Source organism: Spermophilus citellus (assembly GCF_964194105.1).
Source record: "Spermophilus citellus genome assembly, chromosome: 3".
Classification (NCBI taxonomy): Eukaryota; Metazoa; Chordata; class Mammalia; order Rodentia; family Sciuridae; genus Spermophilus; species Spermophilus citellus.
In genome coordinates, this window is record NC_138184.1 from 55,563,332 (window position 1) to 55,585,260 (window position 21,929).

The following is a 21,929-nucleotide window of genomic DNA, read 5'->3' on the forward strand; positions in this document are numbered from 1 at the left end:
CTCTCCCTAACAGCTGAGCGGTCGAGCACCCACAGAACATGGTGAGCTCACCCGGAGCCTCTCAGCCAAGTGGTGGTGAACCAAGATCCTCTACATTCCTTCCATCACCTGCAGGACAGAGGGGATCCAAGGGCAGTGGCCTCTTTGTTATAGATGTCATCAGGTGGCTTGAGCAACATCATATATTACTCCTGAATGAAGGGGATTTGGAACTAAACATACTGCTGGGATCTAATGCTCTTTCCTTCCTAAGAAGGGACCACTGGCCTCCATCATTATCTACTTGGCTTTATCTGTTTTGTCAAGTTATTCTGGGGGCTCAGGACACTGGTCACTGAGGCCTTGGTCAGGGGTTCAGTATCTGGGAGGCAGGTGCACCTAAGTAGGGATTTGGACGGTGAGACCTTCTAGGAGGGGGAGCTTGTGCAGCCTTGAATCATCAGAACACAGCCGGGTACAGCCATCGTTAGTGACTGATGGGCCAGTACAAGGCAGTGTTAGAATATAGATTGGGGCTGGTCGCAGTGGCACACGCCTGTAATCCCAGCAGCTGGGGAGGTAGAGGCAGGAGGATGGGGAGTTCAAAGCCAGCCTCAGCATCAGTGAGGTGCTAAGCAACTCAGTGAGACCCTGTCTCTAAATAAAATACAAAATAGGGCTGGGAATGTGGCTCAGTGGTCGAGTGTCCCTGAGTTCAATTCCAAGTACCAAAAAGATATAGGGAGAGATTTGGGAGTCAGTCAAAGCTGGACTCCAGTCCTCAGCCAACCATTTACTCCTACATGACCTTATCCAGTTGGCATCTAAGCCTTTGTTTCCTTGTTTCTAAAATAGAAATACCTCGAATCAGCCTCTGACCTTTTAAATGAGGCAGTCACAGGACAGATAGTGCAAGGTCTGGGACATGGAAACTAGTCTGCAAATAATTGTACTTTTTGGTCTGTCGAATAGTGGTGGCCTCTTTGCACACTCAGAGCCACTATATGACACAGACATTGGAGAATGCATTTCAGAAGGAGGGGATCATGCTTCCTCAAGGAAGAGTGAAGCCAGGCTCTTTGCCCTTGTGGCAGCCTGCCAGAGAAATCCATGGCCCCTAATGTGATCTACCAGCTAAGTCCTGCCCGCTGCCCAGACCGTCTTCCTCGTCACTTCCCTTGGCTTCCTCTACTGCAGTCCTCAGTGCTCAAGAGCCTCAGGCTCCTGTCCCATCTAGAATTGTCCCCTCGCCCCGCCCCGTCTCTTGGAAAAAGGGTACTATAATCACTGATGATCCTTCAACAAATATTGTATTGAATAGATGAATGGGAAATGGATGGGTTGATGCATGGAGGTGTGGGTGGATGGATGGATGGATGAGTGGATGGATTATTAACTCTTGCATGGCAGGTGACCAGGATTAGAAGATTATTGCCACAAGAGTTGACACAACCAGGGCATTTGACCTTTCGCCATGCTAGGCGCTCTTGTGGGGAGAACATAGCTAGGCATTTGGAATTAGATTCCATGCCATTTCTAGAACCTGCAGTCAGAGGCATCAGCTACTTGAGAAGCTGTCTTCCACTCGGACCATAAAACACTTTGGATGGAAACATTCATCCTGAGAGGGCTTTCCCTGCTATCCCAAGGAACAGCCCAAAGGCAGAGAGTTGAAGACACCTAGGGTGACAGGGACCATTGTCAGGATACTCCCAGGTACCACTGCTGTCATGGCTTGGGAGTTGTTGAGCTGAGGCAGGGAACCCACAGGAGGGGCTGTCAATCATTTTCAAACTTTATACATATTACCTCATTACTTAATCCTCTGTCTCCAGGCAGGTGGGCAGAGTTTGATGTTCAAGGCCAAGGTAGCACCCCTCCTCCTGTTTCTGCTTTGCTTTGCTCACCAGAATTTTCTCTGACATTGGATTTATTTGCATGGGCACCTGTGAACAGCAATCTGAAATTAATAAAGGCCAATAGCATCCTTCCTCCCAGAGTGACATGCCTTCCCTTCCTTGCTAACTAGCATTCACAGCCCGTGAAGCATGAGGCTCCGGGATGTTTGCATGGCGCTCCTCAGAGCCACAGGAGGAATGAAGCCGGGAGACAAGACTATTTATCTTCCCCATTCTTCCCAGTTTTTATTCTCAAGCTGAGGCGATTGAGGTTGTTTTTTGGTCAGGTACTTCCCAAGAATACGGAAAGAACCTTGCTTTCTTGTAGCATAAGAAATAGTCTCACCTGCCTGTCCCTGAGAATCAAGGAACATCTGTGACCACCTAGCAGATGGGACCCTGGCCAGTGGTCCTTTCCTCTTAGCACAGGCAGTGGCCCGGTGTTTTATCTTGGGCAGTCTCATGGTTCCAAAGCCCTGACTTGAGCTGGAATGAATGTCTTGGCTGTCACATTTCGAATCTGTGCCTGTAGAGAGAAGCCTTGGCCTGTATATGACACTAAATGCTGTCAGGTGTTATCAAGTGCAGAGACACGTGTGGTTTCTGCACTTCCCAGAAGACAGAAGCCTTCTCAATGAGAAATGTGCTGACCATTTAAAGTGGCAGGTTATCATCTGCCAGCCGCAAAGCCCAACTCCTCCAGCTAATGGACCTGTTTGCTAGAGGCAGCTACTGGACAGCTGTGTCTCTGTCTCTTCCTTGTGCATCAAAATCTGCTGTTTTCCAGCCAGGAACACTAGAGGGCGCTGTCCATTCCTAGTCCAGTCTCCATGCAAATGGCTTCCTGTTTGCTTCTTGGGACCCCTTGACCAAGGTCAGTTACCTGAACACAGAAAAAAAAAAAAAAAAACCTAAAACAATACAATGTAGGGCCACCCTTACCAAATGACAAGTTGATGGATCCAAATGTTCCATTAGGGGGTTGCAGTGAGGTTGGAATGTTCCTACCACTTCACCCCACTCAGCTACAACTGAGAGCAGCAGGTAGCTAGGAAGAATCAGAGCTCCAGAGCCAGTCTGGTGAATGTGTGGTGTAGGGTCAGGTATTCCTTTCAAGTACAGTAGGTACCAAGCCTGTTTCTAAGAAGGAAATTATTTTAAGGGCCAGATGGAAAACAAATGAGGACATCTTGACCAATTCAATCATAATCATCTTAAATAAGTTATTTAAATGAAAGACTATCTTAGCCCATCTGTGTGAGTGACTAGCCGATTTCTTGCCATGGCTGTTGGGATCACTTAGCCGGCTTATAGGCTCTTGGATCTTGGATAGTGTTTGGATATCAGTCTCACATCACTAAGGGCAGCTTTCAGGCTCTGTTTTAAGTGACCCAGCTGCTTCTTTACAGTTTTAATATCATCTTAGCGCTGCCACTCCTGTCATCCCAGCAGCTCAGGAGGCTGAGGCAGGAGGATCAGGAGTTCAAAGCCAGCCTCAGCAAAAGCAAGGCACTAATACAAACTAGGACTGAGGATGTGGCTCAGTGGTCAAGGGCACCTGAGTTTAATCAGGAGTCTCAGCCAGGGGAAACCCCTGTAATACAAGGGTGCTGGGTGTGTGTCTGCCGTTGCCTGGTCTCTGGTACAGATCCCATGACACAGCCAGGCAGGGGGAAGCAGAGGAAGGGAAGAGACACTGTGCAGAGGATGCTGCATTCAGTCTAGGTGGGGCCTGTCCACCTCTTCTCTCTTAGCAGGCAATCACAGCATTTTAAAGTTGAAGGCAGGGAAGGCCCCGAGAGCCTGGAATCCCACTTCTCACCCAAAATCCAGGACGCAGCTGTTAATGTCCATCAGGGCTAGGAAGATGCATTGTTATGAATTTTGTCATCCCCCTAGCACTGAGCTGAACAATGCTTTTATTTTCCTGCTTAGGACATGGACACCTCCCATGGCCTTTAGCTTGCAGAGGAAGAGAGACATGGTGTAGGGAAAAAAGACTGGAAGGCTCTGGGGTGTCAGGAATAGCGTAATGTGGGAAAGTCTAAAGCACAGGCCCGGAGCACAGGAGAATCGCATTTCAGCCTCTGCCTTCCCCGGCAGTGCCTGGTGCTGCTAGGAGAGGCCATTGCACGGTGTGGGAGAAAGTTCTCATGCTACAGGTTACATCAGTTAAGACACCAAAGACTTCAAGCTCGAAAACAGTTGTCCTAGTGCTTGGCAGAACTTGGGGCAACTGAAACCAAGGTCTCCCACATTGCAAAGTGGACATCCAGCACAGTCTGGCCTCCAGAGTCAGACCCACCCTAGGAGGTACCCTGGCTCCCCACCTGCTGGCCTTTCGACCTCATCTCGACCCAGTCCTTCTCTTTCTGTGCTCCCAGACACACTAGCTTTCTCTCCAGTTTTCCCCCACGGGGTCTCTGCAGCCCTTCTCTTTGTCTGACCCACCCAAGCTTCTTTCCCTGTTCACTGTATTAACACCAATTTATTGTTCAGATTTATTATTATTCTTGTGTGTGTTTGGGACCGGGGATTGAACCCGCGGCCTTGTGCATGCAAGGCAAGCACTCTACCAACTGAGCTAGATCCCCAGCTCCTCATTGTTCAGATTTCAGCTCCAAAATCCCTCTGCTCAGCGCGACTTCCCTAACCCCCCCTGCCAAATCTAGATCAGGGTCCCTTATTAAATTCTCATACAGAGCCCCTATAACATTTTCCTTAAAAGCATGCGTATTCCTTAGTGCCAGGAACGTTTACCGTATTTCCTTGCATAATCAACACAGATTTTATCCCAATTTATTTTGGCAAAAAAAAAAAAAAATGGGTGCCACCATTATGTAAATATTTTTTCAAAAAATTCTGCCAGTTATTACTTAAAAATAATTTATTACTAAACCATCTGTGATGCAAGATCAGGATGTGTGGAATGTTGGTGAATATATTCAATGCAGTGGCGAGTATCATGTGTGTCAAATACGGTAAGCTTTCGGGTACCCTTGTAGCCATTCCAGTGGATCCCATGGTCCTCTTGACATATTCGTCCATTTTATGTGCATAAAGTAACATATGACTGGTTGTATGGGAAGCCGATTATCCTGAGATGTGATCAAATTGTTTTAAGATTCTGATGTACTAATTTATTTGTTTCTTGATGAAGACATTTAAATTACAAGATTTAGCAGCAGGTCTAGTAGCTGTTAGACTCAACTAGTGATGTCACACTGACCTTCTAAAGCCACTAAATCTTGTTGACATTTGAAATGTAAGAAGATGCTACATTGTAGAGATTAGTGAATACCTGTGTGCTTCTTCCCCATCCAGGTTCCTAGAATGGGTGAATTCTCCCCAGAGACCCTAAGGAACCTAACGTTAAGAAGGTCTGTTTTAGCTGGGCTTGTGGCGCATGCCTGTCATGCCAGCAGCTCAGGAGGCTGAGGCAGGAGAATCTTGAGTTCAAAGTCAGCCTCAGCAACTTAGTGAGGCCCTAAGCAACATAGTGAGATCCTGTCTCTAAATAAAGTACCAAAAGGGGCTGGGGATGTGGCTCAGTGGTTCATTGCCCCTCAGTTCAATCTCTGGTACACCCGTGCCCATCCCCCGCCAAAAAAAAGGAGATTAAAATTAAATGACTGGTATCTTTTCTCCTGCTGGACAGCCTTCTGCAGGAGATCAAGGGCCACACCAGCCTATATTCACTTTTATCCCACTTCCAGTTCTGAATGCTCCTTCTACTGTGTGTCCTTGGCCCCACTCAACGACTTGGTCTTTCTGGACCCCAGTGTCTTCATCATTATTGGGGAAGATACTCGAACCCACCTTTTGGAGTCGGTTACTGTGGGCATGTGTTACAAAGTTGGGGCTTCTGAGAAACTGAGGCAGCACAAAGACCCCCCCCTCTTCACACCCCGATTCTTGCTATCAAGTCAAGATTTCAGACATGTCACTCAGAGTAGCAGGAATGAGTTTATTGAAGAGCTCAGAAAAGGGAAAAGGGATACTCTCAAGGGAAAGAGCGGGTCCTCTCGGAGAAGAGAGGGAGAATGTGTCTCCCCTGCACTCCAGTTTTATGGGGAATCCCACAGAAGTTTCCAGAGATTCCTGCTCAGGTCCAGCTCTTAACTTTTGACTGACAGCAAAATGTCATCAGACTTTCAAGTCCCTGATGTTAGGGCAACTCTAGGTTACACATGCTCACCAGTTCTAATTGGATTCTTAACCTACATTCTTACAGATTTTATGGTTAGCAGGAACCATCCTTATCTCCAGAGTTTAGGGATCTGGTCACAGAAGCCTCTCCCTTCAGGGTAACTTGGGTCTCTTAACAGGTTACCTTGGGCCTGCATTTCTCCTGCAGTGAACAGGTAGCTTGCTGAGGAATGTGACATGTCCTGTCCTCTGAGGCCAGGCAGCCAGCAGTGCAGGCAAATTGCTTCTTGGAAAAGAAAGTGTGTGGGGCTCAGCACCGTGGGCCCACTTTATGGAATTACTCTCCTACCTTCATGTTCCCCCAACCTCACCAGTCTGATCCTAACACGTAGGTGACCTGACATGCGTGCTCAGAGCCAGGCCAGGCGGACGCGCTGCGTGCACGTGGGAGCTAGATAGCTGTCACTCAATCACGTCTGGAAGTTGTACATCCCAAAAGTACCCGAGGTGGGGTTCTGCTTTGATTCCCTCCTTTCTGATTCCAGCACCTTCCTCAGGGCAGTTTGCCCTTCATGAGCTCTTGGACAGTGAAAGAGGTGACACCCCAGAGCAAGGAGCTTCCTGATTTGAAGTCCTGCAGTGGCCCACTGTTGGGGACTTTGTGTTTACCCAGATGTCTTTGATACAGTCCTTCAAAAAGAGAAATCCTTCCCTGAGGCCATTTCTTTGCAAAGCTCCCAGGAAGGACTCAGGTTCCTGAGCCACAGAAATGACAGACATCAAAACAGTCTGAAGTAAGGCTCCCAGCTCTGTCCCACCCTGTTCCCCTCTGCTCTTGGAGGAGGAGACAGCCTGCTCCCTCTTGTCCTGAGCCAGGCAGGCCCCTCCCCCACAGTGTTGCCAGCTTGGGTCCAGCTTGTTCCTCAGAGGCCATTTCTGTGTGGTGGCTGATGTCACAACCCCCTTCACCATAGTGGCTTCGTTTTTTTGTTGTTGTTGTTGACAGCATTGTGAAATGGGAAATGAAGGCCAAACCACTTTGTTTAAGCAGCCTGGCTCTCTGTCTTCTGGTCCCTAGTGGGCCTGAGGCTTCAGGTGTGAAGCTCGAGGGGCCAGATGCTGGGAGGGGTCGGGAGGAGCCTTACACTCCAAAGAGTTGAAGGCACTTGGAGATGACACTGGCCTTCAGACGCAGGGCTTCACATAGTTTATCTAAAGCCCCAGATGAAGAGCCTGGGGTGGGGTGTTGGGGGGAGACTTAGCATTTACTTGTGGAACTGCTGAGAAAATATCCTTGACATTGATTTAGAATCAGAGGACCTTGGGTGCTCTGCTAGAAGCCTCTTCATTGTTTAACGAAGCCTGGGATCATAATTAAAGGTGGTTCAGAGTGCAGACAGAAATCCTCAGAGCTGGCAGCTAGCGCCATCCCAGATGCCTGCGAAAAGCAATCAGACCCTGGTGAGACTGTAATCAGGTTTTTGAGAAGGGAGGTGTCAGGGGCACCTCATGGGGGATATCTGTGTAGTGAACTGGGTATGGCACCTTCTGCATAGTTAATAGTCTTCAATTTTGTGCATGATTTAGGCCAGCAGAAAACCCACCCGGCCCTGGGTGCCAGGCAGCTGCAGGTGAGGTGAGCTGAGAGAGGCGATAGGGAACAGTGGGGACTGTGACAAACAGGAGGATACACCCTTAGTCTCAAAGAGATGATTGTTCTGCTGCTGCAGCTCAACACTGCTGCATGTAGATGCAGACTCAAATTACCAGATGTATATATAAAAGATACCAGTTTTTTTAAACACTGAGTGGGCCTAGGAGCTTGCTGCCCCGCCACCCCCACCCCCCATGCCTGAGGCCCACAACCTCCAGTTTATCCACCCACAGTTCTTGTAATCCTCACCCTGACCCTTTGAGGAAGACAGTCCCTCATATACTCACCCACTTTTTAGAGAACCCAAGGGGCTATCTTACACCAGCTCTTCCGAGCCAATGCATAGTCTCTCATGCCAACCACATGCAGTGGAGCACGGCTGTAATCCAGCAATTCAGGAGGCTAAGGCAGGAGGATTGCAAGTTCGAGGCCAGTCTGGGCAACTTAGTAAGACCGTATCTAAAAATAAAAATGTCTGAGGATGTAGCTCAGTAGTGGATTAACCCTGGGCTCAGTCCCCCATAATGCAAAACTCTCTCATGCTTCTTTTTTCTGCTTTATATTTGAAATTCCAAGGGAGGCTGTGTTGGAAGGAAGGGTCTCCATTACTGAGCAAGCAAACAGGACTTTAGAAGCAAGCTGCCTCTTTCTGCCTTCTTTGATGGGCATATCTGGTCCCCTGGCAGTCTGACCCCAGCTGCTGAGCATTCTGGGATTTTTGTTGCCTCCATAGACTGAATGGAGTTCCTAATTAGCAAACATCCCTTTGCAGAAGGTGTGAGTTAATAATGACTGGGGGCATGATCTCCACACAAACTACAGGCTCCTGAAGGTGACCCCCCAGCAGTGAATTGTGTGGCATTAATCCTGGAGATGGGAATCTCATCTGGGTGCTGACTGAAGAGTGATATCTCTTTTTCTGAAATGTGAGCTCTTCCCAGGGCACTAGCGACCAAGAGCTTGGTCCCTGCCCTGGAGGGTGCTCCCAGCCCGGTGAGAGGAACAGATGGTGAGGACACAGTGTACTGGACACTGTGAACAGGGCAGAGGGGCCACATGACGTTCAGATCGTCCCTGAAGCTGGGGTGGGGCTGACCAGAGATCAGCAAGTGACAAATGACCTGGAAAGCTGCGGGGATGGAAGCAGGAAGGGGGGTCACAGAGGCCTTCCCCATTAGGAGAAGGACCAAGATTTCTTTTGCCACATTTTTTACTGGTGCATTATAGTTATATATAATGGATTTGTTGTTTCATATTTGTGCATGCACACATCACAGCAATCTAATTTGGCCAGTATTAAACTAAGATTTTTATTGCATGTACAATTAACACGTTGTTCAGCAGATTTGTTCTAGTGAGCCTACTATGTGCTGGCTTCTGCTGTAGATTCAAGAAATATGTATCAAACAAGGCAGAAAAGGAACCAGCCTCGGGCACTTCCACTCCAGTGTGGGATTGCTCCAGTTCATTCCACAAAGTCAGTAATTGAATTCCCTGTAGCTATAAATTCTATCAAGAATCTGAGTTCCATGGAGGAGCTGGCTTGTCAGTCTGGACTGAGGAGTGGACTTCACTGCCAAGAATATAGTTGCAATTGAGCTGATGCGGTGGTGCACACCTATAATCTCAGCTGCTCAGGAGGCTGAGGCAGGAGGATCACAAGTTCAAAACCAGCCTCAGCAACTTAGTGAGGTCCTAAGCAGCTTAGAAAAACTGGCTGGGGATGTGGCTCAGTGGTTAAGGGCCCCTGAGTTCAATCCCTGGTCCCCCCAACACACACACACACACACACACACAAATAATAATATGCAATTGATAAACTTGTTTCAGTTAATAATTTAGCCTCTCCCATTATCTTCTAAGTCTCACCTGCCACTATCTTTTGATAAACATGGGTTTTATATTTTTGGACAGTAGGAAAAAAGTCACAAAAAATTTTGTTTCACATGAAAATCATAGGAAATTGAAATTTAGTGTCCATAAATAAAATTTTCTTGGGCATAGTCACACTGGCTCATTTTTACTTAGTACCTTTGCAGCTTTGTGCTTCAAAGGCAGAGTTAGTAGTTGAAATCTGGAAACCAAAGCAGAAAATATTTACTATTTGGTTCTTCATGGAGAAAAAAAAATATTGCCATTCTCTATTCCTCCAAATGTGTCCCAATGTGCCCATAAACATTCTCCCTGTCCAGGAAGGTGAAGAAAGAGACAGCTAAAGTGAAGCTTCTGTTCCTACAGTGCTTCTCATAGATCCCGGGCAGGGGCTCCTTAGCCTAGAATCTGTGGTCCCCTCTGGCCTGAGACTCTTCTGTTGTGTTGTCTGGAGCAAGCATGGTTTTGCAAGACCATAATTACAGAATTCCCTTCCTGGCAGGTGATTCCCATTAGAGAATGGCCACACCTCTTCCCTGTAGATCTGAGCTCAATATTTTCTCATAGGTTGAGGCAGTGGGATTCTTCCCTTTCCCTCAAAGTGATGATAATCAAGCCCTGTGTATTGCAAGGAAGTATACCCATGGCTTATTGGACAAAATGCAGCAACAGCAAATTTGCTTACAAATCACATGCTTCCATTTACATCAAATGGTATTTATGGACTTCCCCACATGTATGAGCGATAGAGCTCTATCTGGATGTTGATCCCCAGAATGTTCTCCAGGGTTATCTGAGATTTGCATTGAGATTTCGGCTGATTTTTAAAACTTTCTTCTTACTTTTTTGTACTCCGTGTGTTGTTTTTTTTTTTTTTTTTAATTAACATGAATCATCTTAATCTGCACAGAGCAACCCAGTTATTTTCATTTCAAGAAATAAATAAGAAGGATGGCTGCATCCGCATGTGGATGAAACAATTATTTGTGTGGTTGTGATGTAACTGCTAGAGAGAGATGTCGTTTTCCTGCAGCTCACCTCTTGGAGTGGGGAAGAGCGTGTCTTCGAAAAAAGGAAAATAATTAAGAACATGGTAGGAGGTGAGGGAAGATATGGAAGTGAGGTCATCATTCTGAGATGCAGAAAGCTCCCCATATGTAAATCTCCCCCGTTCACTAGTAGTATTTGGAAAGGGGTGGGGGCGGGTGTGTACCTTTTCTGGTCCTTTCCCCCAACCTCTAGGAGCTCTTGAGAAACAGCCTCTATGAAGTGTTTAAAAAACAGTAGCTTGGCGCCACCTAGTGTCGGTGCTCTGTCACTTCACCCTGAGCATCTGAGAAGCTTCCCTTCAGATTCTTTGTTTGATGTCCCTGCCCTGGTGGCATTTGCACTGCAGGCAGCGCGATGCTTCCCTGGGGTTCTGCCGGGCAGTAGGGAAGCCTCATTAATTTATCCCTTCCTTCCTGTCTCAGTCACACAAAGCTACTGGCCTGGTGTGGTTCTGCAGTGGAAGGGGGGAAAGGATGCCTCTGTCAAAGCCCATCCCTGCCTTTCTTCAGCAGAGCACCTGAAAGGTGGCCCACACTTCTCTGGCTGGAACACAGTCCTGCTCCCCAGAGCTGCCTTGGGTTTGGGGCTCTTGGTGGGAATAGGAGGGCCTGGCTGGTGGTAGGCTGCTTAGCTGTCGGCTCCACCCACAGTCAGAACTGAGTTCTCCTTCCCCACTCAAGCAGGCTCACCTTTTAAAAATTTTTTTAAATACCAGAGATTGAACCCAGAGGCACTTAACCACAAGCCACATCTGCAGCCCTATTTTGTATTTCATTTAGAGAAAGGGTCTCACTGAGTTGCTGATGCTGGCTTTGAACTCAGGATCCTCCTGCCTCAGCCTCCAGAGCTGCTGGGATTACCAACATGCACCACCTGTGTCTAGTGCTCACCTCCTTCTTACCCACCTTCTGCACCCCATGCCTGTTTGTCCTCCATTTCTCATCCTTCTGCTCACCTGGTCCCTCACTAGGTCTCACAGCTTTACCAGCTGTTAGCTCTAGAACCTTCCACTCCTCCATGAACAGCCCCTCTTTCATTCTGGGACTTCTTCACTTGCCCAGCACGTGGAACTTTTTGTCAAGCAACAATCTGATTGTCATTCTTGGGTTCTGATCTTCTTAGTGGCTTCCAAGGTCTCATAGGAAAAAGATCAGATTTGGAGTCTGGCCTCTAAGTCCACCTGAACCAGGCTCCTTGCTGGCTCTTCTTCTCTGCCTTGCTCCCACCTGCTAACCTCGTCCCTGTTGATGCTTTCTCTGCTCTCCATTCTTGCCCAATTTCCCAGTTAATTTCCTTGGGCCCACAGTTCGAGTCAAGTGCTCCTCAGATATACTTAGAAAACACCCATCTCTCCCCTGCCTCCATCCCGTACTGGCTCTCAGGATCGGCTCTGCCCCCATGATCTTGTCCTTGGATCTGTTTCCCCTTGTAGATCACTGGTTCTGACCTGGGGGCAGATGGTCCCTGCTGGGGATATATTCATCTGTCTCTGGAGATACTTTTAGTTGTCACAGTGGGAAGGGGAGGGAGCTCCTGGCCTTTAGCAGGTGGAGCAAAGAATCATCTGGTTCATGAGGTCCGGTGTGGACAGGAAAAAAGCCTGCCCCAGACATGTAAAGGTTCACTCGATGTTCTCAGCCCTTTTGTAGGCTTGTGCATAGATGTAGATCCCTCCATATCTCAAAATCTCCCAGCCACCAGGAATAAACGGAAGAATTAGCCTCGCCTGCCCTCCTACCCCACATCAGGATCGTTAAGCAGGGTACTGCTGCTGCCCCAGAGAAAGTCACCCTTTTTGTGTGTGCCTTTGGTTCAAAATTACTTAAGGTCTCATGCTAAATTGTATTTATTTACACTCTGATCTGTTGACAGTAAAATCTCACCTACAGTTGTAGTTGGGACATTCCGTAAGCCCCGGCTTCTTCAAAAAGTTTACCACGGGGACTGGGGATGTGGCTCAAGCGGTAGCGCACTCGCCTGGCGTGCGTGCGGCCCAGGTTCGATCCTCAGCACCACATACAAATGAAGATGTTGTGCCGCCGAAAACTAAAAAATAAATATTAAAAATTTCTCTCTCTCTCTCTCCCTCCCTCCCTCCCTCCCTCCCTCCCTCTCTCCCCTCTCTCTCCCTTAAAAAAAAAAAAAAAAAGTTTACCACGAGGGCCAGGGATGTGGCTCCTGTGAGGCCCTGAGTTCAATCCTCAGCACCACAAAAGAAGGAGCAACAACAAGAAGTCAATCATGAGAAAGGGTCATTTGACCATGCTGGATTAAAAGAGGATAAGGGGAGGGAGCAAGAAAAGATTTTTGAGACAATGGGAGAAATTTGAATATGGACTATGTATGAGATAGGACTTCTGAGTTAGTATGTGGGTTTTTTCTTTTTTTTTCTTTTCTTTCAGTATTGGGGATGGAACCCAGGAGTGATCTCTCACTGAGCTACATCCATCCATCCAACCATGTATTTATTTATTTGTTTGTTTATTCTTGGAAGATTGAACCCTGGAATGATTAATCACTGAGCAACATCCCCAGCTCTGCACATCCCCCTCCTCCTTTTTTTTTTTAATTTTTAATTTAGAGACAGGGTCTTGCTAAGTTGCTTATGGCCTTGCTAAGTCGCTGAGGCTGGCTTTGAACTTATGATCCTCTTCCTCAGCCTCCTGAGCTGTGGGGATAGCAGGTGTGATAACAGATAAGCCACCATGTTGGGCTTATCCTAGTATGTGATTTAGGTATGACAGTGGTATAATGGTGATGTGGGAGAATGTCCTTATTCGTAGAGTATTTAGGGTGGAAATGTCAAAATGATTGTAATTTGCTTTCAGTGACTTAGCTGAGAAGCAGGTGTATGTGTATGTGTATGTACGTGCAGGTGGAAAGAGAAGAACAGATGAGGCCAAATCTGTTAGTAGTAGGTGGATTTCGGTAAAGGGAGTCTGGGTGTTTGCCATGTTATCAGTTCAACTTTTTGTGGTTGAAATCTTTGGGGGCACACGGTGGAATGGCATACTGTGCCGGAAGCCCCCTGAGCCTGGCCGTCTGTGTCTTCAGTTTGCAGCTCTCCACCCATCCACATGAAGGTGCAGCCTCTGAACCAGACGGCCCTCCAGGTGTCCTGGAGCCAGCCAGAGACCATCTACCACCCACCCATCATGAACTACATGATCTCCTACAGCTGGACCAAGAACGAAGACGAGAAAGAAAAGACATTCACAAAGGACAGTGACAAAGACTTGGTAAGGACCTGTTTCCAGATTGAGGGGCTGCAGCCCTTGCAGTTTCAGAGGGGCCTGCCGAGCTTAGGGACTGCCGTGGGCTATGCTCCCACATACTAGCCACAGGAGTGGACTGTGGAAGGAGTCTGGCTGGGCTCCACCCTGACCTCGCATCTGTGAACTCTGACCTGGAAGAGCTAGTTAATTGTTCTTTGCAGTGGCCCTCCAAGACTGATTGCTTTAGCTGCCATAAGTAACAAATAGAAAGCTTCCAATAGGCCCTTTTCATCCAATAGGAGTACTGTACAAATTAAATGCTTAGTGCATTTAAGGATCCCCCAGGTTCTGGCTTACAGCAAGCGCTACATAAGTATTCACTCTTATAATCACAGTTACTCCACCTCAACCTCTGCCTCTTTTTTTCCTTCAACTTCCTGCTGTCACATCACCACCCCCCTGACCACAGTCCCCACCATTCCCTTCTGTCCCATTTGTCCTATCTTACATGCTCCCATTTCCTGTGGGATCCTTGTGGCCATGGAACTTCAGCTTCTGTTCTGCAGCTCCCAGGTCCCAGATCATCTGACCCCACTGGGAGCGACCTGGGCTCAATCCCCTCCAACCCCCAGTTCCCCAACCCCACACCCCATTTCCACTCTCACTGGGCACCCAACAAGGCCCCTTCTTAATGGTGTATGCAGAAGCTACCTTCTCAAAGCAAACCCTCCAACAAGCAGTAGTCTTCACTTGCACAGAAACTCAAAGTGACACATTTGCTACATTTATCCTTAATCAAAGGAAGCCTGTAATTGTATATGCGCATGAAAATGCGGGGCACCTAGTGGGATTCTTAATGACTGTTATCACCTTTTTTTTTTTCCTCCTCTCCATACAGAGTCCTCGGGGACCATTCAATCAGTTATAGAATAATACTTTTCTTGTTTCTTTCGATGGAGAATCTTTCACTTCATTTCCATTTATATTTTCCATTTCCCCACTAGACTTTGTTATCTGGGTCACATTAGGGAATGACGAGCCCTCGAGCCCTCGTGAAATCAGAGAGGAATCTGTTGAAAGGCACCCAAGGTTACGATGTGTTTTAACCTTTCTCTTGTCACCACTGGATGCCCGTAAGGGATTTTCCCCTCTCTGAAGTAAAGCTGGCTTGCATTAATCAGCAGAAACTATCTAGGCGCTGGCTTAACCGGTTTCTTGTTCTAAGTGGCAAATAATTAAACATGCAAAGATGAACAGATACTGGCTTGGGGTGAATTCTAATAAATCCCTGCATAGATGGAGTGAAGATTTTGTGCTCTGAACAGAAGATGGGTCAGAAGATTAGGGAATGAGGCATAAATTAGGTTCAGAGAGAGAGAAACACACTTTGACAGCCAGTTTTGATCCCTAGGAATTTCTAGGGGTGGTTATTTTCTTTGGGGACACACAAAATTAATTTTCTTAATTTCTCAGTACATCAAGAGAGCAGACTTGGTGGCCAGAAAGCTGTGCTCCCACCCCTGGTTCCAGAAACCTAAAAGCAGAACCTAACGATTATAGCATTCTTCAGTCTAAGGTCCCTTCGCCACATCCTGTCCACAAACTTGGGAGCCATGTGTGTCACACCACCTTTTCCAAAAGAGATAAATGAGGCCTTAGTTAAATAACAAGACCCTGCCCTGCTGCTCCCATCTGGAAGCTGTGTTATAGGCAAAAGCAGCAGCCATCACCACAGTGATGTTCATACCCATCAGAGGTGTGCAGTGGCTGTGCCAGGGAAGCGCCCTTGTTGGGGAGGCTCACGGGGCAGCTCTCTGTGCCCAAAACATACAGGTCAGTGACGTCTCATCCACTGGGAGGAGTGTATGGAAATTGCTTGCTTCTGTTTATTTCTTGGGGAAACACGTACTACCTGCTTTTTAGGTAGGTTCCATTTTCTCATATACAAGGGCTCTTAACCACTAAGTCACATCTCCGGCCCTTTTTATTTATTGATTTTTTTTTTTTAGACACACACTAAATTGCTTAGGGACTTCCTAAGTTGCTGAGGCTGGCTTTGAACTCACGATCCTTCTATCTCAGCCTCTGGAGCCACTGGTATTACCAACATGCACCACCAAATCCTGCTACAAAGGCTCTTATAATGGTGATATTTGATCAGAGTTTCATAAACATTTTTCTAGAATGGGCCAGATGATGAATATTTTAGGCTTTACAGGTTATACAGTCTCTTCTAACTATTCATCTGGGCGTTTAAAGGGTGAAAGCAGCTATCAGCAACATATAAATAATTAGGTCATGGCTGTGTGCCAATAAAATTTTATTTATAAAAACAGAAGAGGGGCCGGATCTGGCCTGCAGGCTGGACCTGTCCACCTCCTGTGTTAGACCAGTGGTGCTCTGTCTGCTGTTGAGTGTGGTACACCATGAACAAGGTTTGCTTGACCTGTGTTACCCAGTTCTCAGAAGAACCCATGAGGTAGCTGTTCCTCTTCCCACTTGACAGTTGAAGGTAGCAGAGGCTGAAAGCCATTGAGTAACAGCTAGTGAGTGGTGTGATGACTTTACGTCTCATGACCTGTGGCCTAGTGTTCTTCCTTGCCTCGTGCTCCCTGTTATACATAGTCAGGATACGACAAGACCCTCAAACTACAAAGGAAGAGAGAATTTCTTATTGATGTTCTGCACTCTGCATGGCTCTGGAGATTATTTGGTTGATAACTCTAGAGGCCATCTAGGACCAATAATTATAGCTTACATGGTACAGTAATTGTGACAGAAATTCAGACCTTGTGAACAATAAAGAGGACTAAGTCCTCCAAGTCAAGAGTGATGCTGTCAGGCTGGGGCTGTAGCTCAGCAGGAGAGCTCTTGCCTTCCAGGTCCAAGGCACTGGGTTCAATCCTCAGCACCGTGTAAAAATAGATAAATTAAACAAAGGTATTGTGTCCATCTACAACTAAAATATTTTTTAAAAAATAAAGAAAGAATGATGTTGTCACTTCTTCTCTTCTTAAGTGCTAAAGACAGATTCCTGGGGAAGGTCATTACAAGGTGATCTTTGCTGCCAAAGCAGGCTGTGGTCAGTGGGGAACACCACGTCTGCCAGGATTTGCCAGGGTATCCAGATTTACTTTTGAGCACAAAGTGTGCCTGGCTTTCAGAAGAAACTCACTGCCTCCTCTTTCTTCCCCTGCAGAAAGCCACCATTAGCCATGTCTCACCCGACAGCCTTTACCTGTTCCGAGTCCAGGCCGTGTGTCGGAATGACATGCGCAGCGACTTCAGCCAGACGATGCTCTTCCAAGGTAAGGCTGGTTTCCCTCTCGTTCCCACCTGACCCTCTGTTCATGCTTTGTCCTTTTCCTGGAGGGGTTTGGGCACAAGAACACACAAACCCAGCCTAAGGATCCACGTAGGCATTTAAAGCACACCTAGAAAGCCCCAGGAATTTGTATTTGTCTTTGAGGTTGGACATACCCTAGGTCAGAAGAGGGGAAGAAAAGCAAAGCAATTTTGGGCTTATTGATTTTATTGTTATTTTCCAACTGTGAGGAACCAGGCATGTGGGCTTTTCCACTACCCATTGTCTAGCCCCGTGTCAGAGTGTGTTAGCAGGTGTCCTCTTTGGATTTCCAACATGATTCTGTCTATTGTTCCCTCAAGAACTGTAGCCAGGGCTCAGATGCAGCTTGGTGGAAGAGCACTTGCCCAGCATGCATGAGGCCCTGGGTTCCATCTCTAGCACCACACTTAAAAAAAAAAAAAAACCTAGAGCCCCAAATATATGATTCACCTTTCCCACTTGCAAGCCACAGACAAGCCCTTGTGCTTTTTTGTATTTTTTATTTAGAGACAAGGTCTCACTGAGTTGCTTAGCAGTACACTTTTGCTGAAGCTGGCTTTGAACTCATGATCCTCCTGCCTCAGCCTCCTGAGCCACTGGGATGATTGGCATGCACCACCGTGCCCAACAAGATACATAACTATTTAATGGGATATTTTTTTTTAAGAAAACAAAATCAGTACAAAGAATTTTAAATGAAGATGAGGGGCTTGGGATACTGTAGCTCAGTGGTAGGTAGAATACATGCTTACCTTGCCCTTGGTTTAATCGCTAGCACCAAACATATAATAATAAAAATTTTAAAATAAAGATAGATGCATTCTGTCTTACTTGCCCCAGCCTAATCTTGGTACTGGTTCCAAAAACAGGCAGCCCTATGGGCCAGAGGTTGTGGATTTGGTTTTCTGATAGGCACTCTGAGCAGTGCACAAGTAAGGACCAGGGCATTGGATGGGACTCTGCCAGTCTGAGGCCCTTCCTGCTCAGAATCTTTACATCTTAGGGGCCTCAACTTTCCCATTTCCAAAATGAGAAACCTGCACCCCAGGATACTGGTTCTTAACCTTTTTGAGTCCCTGAAAAATGCAGAAATCCTCTATAACATATCATAGGTCATAGATGAGCAGCATCAGCATAGGGAGATGGTCACAGGCATCTGAGTTCTAACAAGGTGCCCCTGGTGACTGGCACACACATTAAGGGCTGGCAAATGCCAGGTTGGAGCCGGGGATCTGGAGTGAGGGTCTCCAATGAGTCCTGGCTGCCAGTTAGCCACTGTGCCACTCTTGAGAACATCTCTTATCTTGGAGCTACATATAGCCTGCCAATCCAAAAAGTGGTGGTATTGACAGTACCAACCTCACTGGGTCCTTGTAGAGTGACAGGTGAGGCATATTAAAGAACTAGCATAGTGTTAATTACTGGCAGTGCTGTTGACATCTCCTTAATACAGGTTGAGTATCCCTTATCTGAAATGATCAGATGGGTTTCACACTTCAAAGTTTTGTTTTTCGGGGGTGATTTTGGAGTATTTGCATAGACTTTACCAGTCAAACATCCCTACTTAGTAGCTAAATGATTTTCTCCTTGTGCATCCTGAACACATCCTGAGCATCCTGGATCATTTTGGAACACAGACTCAAGATCCAAAATGATCCAGAAGTTAAAACCATTTCTTAGTGCTTATAAAGCTTTGGACTTTGAATTTTGGGGAGGATTTTTGGATTTTTAGATTAGCAATGCTCAATGTGTATTTTAGTTTGATGTAAAAAAAAAAAAAAGTGTTGAACTCAGGGCAAGAGGCCCTCTGGCCTAGATTTCTTTCAAGGCTTCTTTCTAGCTCAAAAATTTTGCACGTAGTATTTATTCTTTGCTAATGATCTCATCTTTTCTATTTAAACTAGTCAAAATTAGCATGATTGCGGTTTTACATAAGTAAATCTCACTCACTCTGTCTATCCATACGCTGAATATATTAACCCTTTCCCAGTGTTAAGATCATGAGCCAAGGGGAGAGAGAAGGGAGGGCAGACTGGGAGCTTGCTACGGCCGGGCCTAGGAACTTCAGACATATCAATCATGATTAGGCCTCTCCTGTGCTCCATCCAAGAACTCTAGATCTACAGAGCTGCCTCTTCTGATGAATAGCCCTTGAGCTGCCTGGCTTTCACGCTGACTTTGAAAAATTAAATGTTTATAATATAATGCAATTCAAAAAGGCCCTGTCAGCTGTAAACTCAAAGCAAAGAGTGTTTTAAATGTCTGATCACAGTGACTTATTAAAAATGGCTGGTGTCTCCTTTGTCTACCAATATCTTTGCTCCGAGGTGGACAGGAGTTTGCTCCGTGTGCCCTGGTGCTTACTCCTGTAGGTGCGTCAAGGGGCGGGATCTTTCTTTACACCTGCCCAGGATAGCTTCAGCATTTTTTCCTACAACACATGTGCATAGTGTAAAAACCTAGATCTTGATGCGGATAAGCTTACTTAGCTTCTCTGCTGTGCCAGGTGTAGGCAGTTAGGAGCAAGAGAGGCCAGGGTACCAAATTCATCAATGTGAACTTAAGATTCAAAAGGAAAGAAAAATTTTAAAAAAAGGTTAGAGAATTCTATAGCAGCTTTGTACACAGTAATAAATGTGCATATGATTTGGGAACTCGAGAAAGTCACATGGAATATTTTACCTTATTGTAGTAACTATTACAATATTTATGTATAGAAGATAATCAGTATATTTACCTTACTGTGGTAAATATAATAGCCATAATACTAACAAGCGGTATTTTTGAAGTGGCTCACCATTACCAGGCATTTTTACATAAATTACTTCATCTGAACTAATCACTTGGTGGCAGCCACTAAGGTTATGTGTTTTATAAATGGGGAAATAATGTTCAGGATGCACAAGGAGAAAATCATTTAGCTACTAAGTAAAGTTTGCTCCTCCTCCTCCTCCTCTTCTCCTTCTCCTTCTAGAAAATCATTTAGCTACTAAGTAGAGTTTGCTCCTCCTCCTCCTCTTCTTTTTCTTCTTCTTCTTCTTATTATTATTATAATTTTTTTTTTTTTTGGTATCAGGGATTGAACCCAAGGATACTTAAGCACTAAGCCACATCCCCAGCCCTTTTTATATTTTAATATTTTATTTAGAGATAGAGTCTGCCCGAGTTGCTTAGGGCCTCACTAAGTTGCTGAGGCTTGCCTTGAACTTCTGATCCTCCTGCCTCAGCCTCCTGAGCCACTGGGATTACAGGTGTGCGCCATCACATCTACTTCTTTTCTTATTCTAAAGCCCAATCATTGTTGTGCAGCCATGGACCACCCTAAAGAGTTATGACTCAGTAGCCCAGCTGTTCAAAGAAAGGATAAAACAATAGCTGACTAAGTATTCCAAGCCATTTCCCAGATCTCAGCAGTCACAGGAAGAGGGCTGGGGGTAGGGGTGGGTTCCTGAGCTTTTGCTTTGAGTCACAGACCCCAGGAGACAGCCTGGAGAAGCTCACAGATCCTCCCTCAGAATGGTTTTAAATCAGTGAGTAGAATACATAGCAGAGGAACCAATTATGTTTAAATACAGTTGTCAAAATATTTTAAACCAATCCGAGATTGAGCAGTATATTCGCTAACTGTAGTAAAGTTTTAAATGACAAACAGCTGTCCTGTGAGTGGCTGTTATTTCTGAGCATTGATGAACATCAGTGATATTCCCAAATAACTGCTATAATGCCAGAGCAGTGTGAAAACAATGGATCCTGAGAACGCAGCTGAGATGGTGTCCTTCACGACAGGAGGTGCACAACTGTAGGGAGCTTAGCCAGAATATAGATGTCACACACACACACCCACCCCTCATCCCTGCATTCCATTAGGCCCCTGGTCCAGGTTTAAGGACTCCTGATCTGAGAGTTCTTGAAGAAAGTTCCTGATCACCAGAGCTACCATTGATCCTAGTAAAGACTGTGCAAGACTAACAAAAATCTGGCACGAAGCTGGAGTGACTGTTGAGTTTATTGGCCTTCGTTAGAGCCCTTTCTAGAGGGAAGGAAAGGCCAGTCTCCTGAGAACTTTCCTTCCTGTGTTAATGGAGGGAGGCGTGTTCACCTGACCAAGCAGTTGAGGTCTGGATGCCTGGGCAACTCCATGATCATGGAAAGCCACTTGTAGTCCCCGTGAGACCCACACTATTTGTTCCATGGCTGCCTTGTTGGACCTGGAATCTACCCAGTTGCTTTGCCTTCTAGATCCATCTCTTCCCCACATGAGCCTCTTTACATAGTTCAGTATCCAACTATGAAAAATGAACGTATCTTTAGGTCAAGGGGTTGCACGCTCAGGTGCCTGGGGTGGGGGGCAGGCATGGGATAGGTTGTGAATGAAGGGAGGGTTCTCCATGGGAAATGTGAGACCATGCGCCCAGCTAAAGGGGGTGACAGATCCTTGGCCCCAGCCAAGTGTTGCCCTGTATGGAAGTCACCCAGTTTTGCCAACATCATAATTTTGCAGATCAATGTTCAACTGAGAGTTTTTGAGGTGGAAGCCTTTACAATGTTGGGAGAAGATTTTATTTTTTTTTTTTTATACCAAGGATTGAACCCAGAGGCATTTAAATACTGAGCCATATCCCCAGACTTTTTTGTTTTATTTAGAGACAGGTTGCTGAGGCTGGCTTTGAACTTGTGATTCTCCTGCCTCAGTTTCCCGAGCTGCTAGGATTATAGGCTCAATTTATTAAAGAGGCTTACAAGGCAAACAAAATTATATGTAGGTC

At 46.2% G+C, this 21,929-nt stretch overlaps 1 protein-coding gene across 3 annotated transcripts in view; it reads left to right on the top strand.

The window, feature by feature from the left end:
* The window catches only part of PTPRG (protein tyrosine phosphatase receptor type G), a 715,161-nt gene that overhangs the window by 595,379 nt on the left and 97,853 nt on the right, over positions 1-21,929 (top strand). For all 3 annotated transcript variants that reach the window (XM_081285863.1, XM_081285862.1, XM_081285864.1), the window contains exons 9-10: positions 13,657-13,841; positions 17,017-17,125. In XM_081285863.1, coding sequence (XP_081141989.1) covers positions 13,657-13,841; positions 17,017-17,125 — 294 coding nt within the window. The remainder of the gene's footprint in view (positions 1-13,656; positions 13,842-17,016; positions 17,126-21,929) is intronic.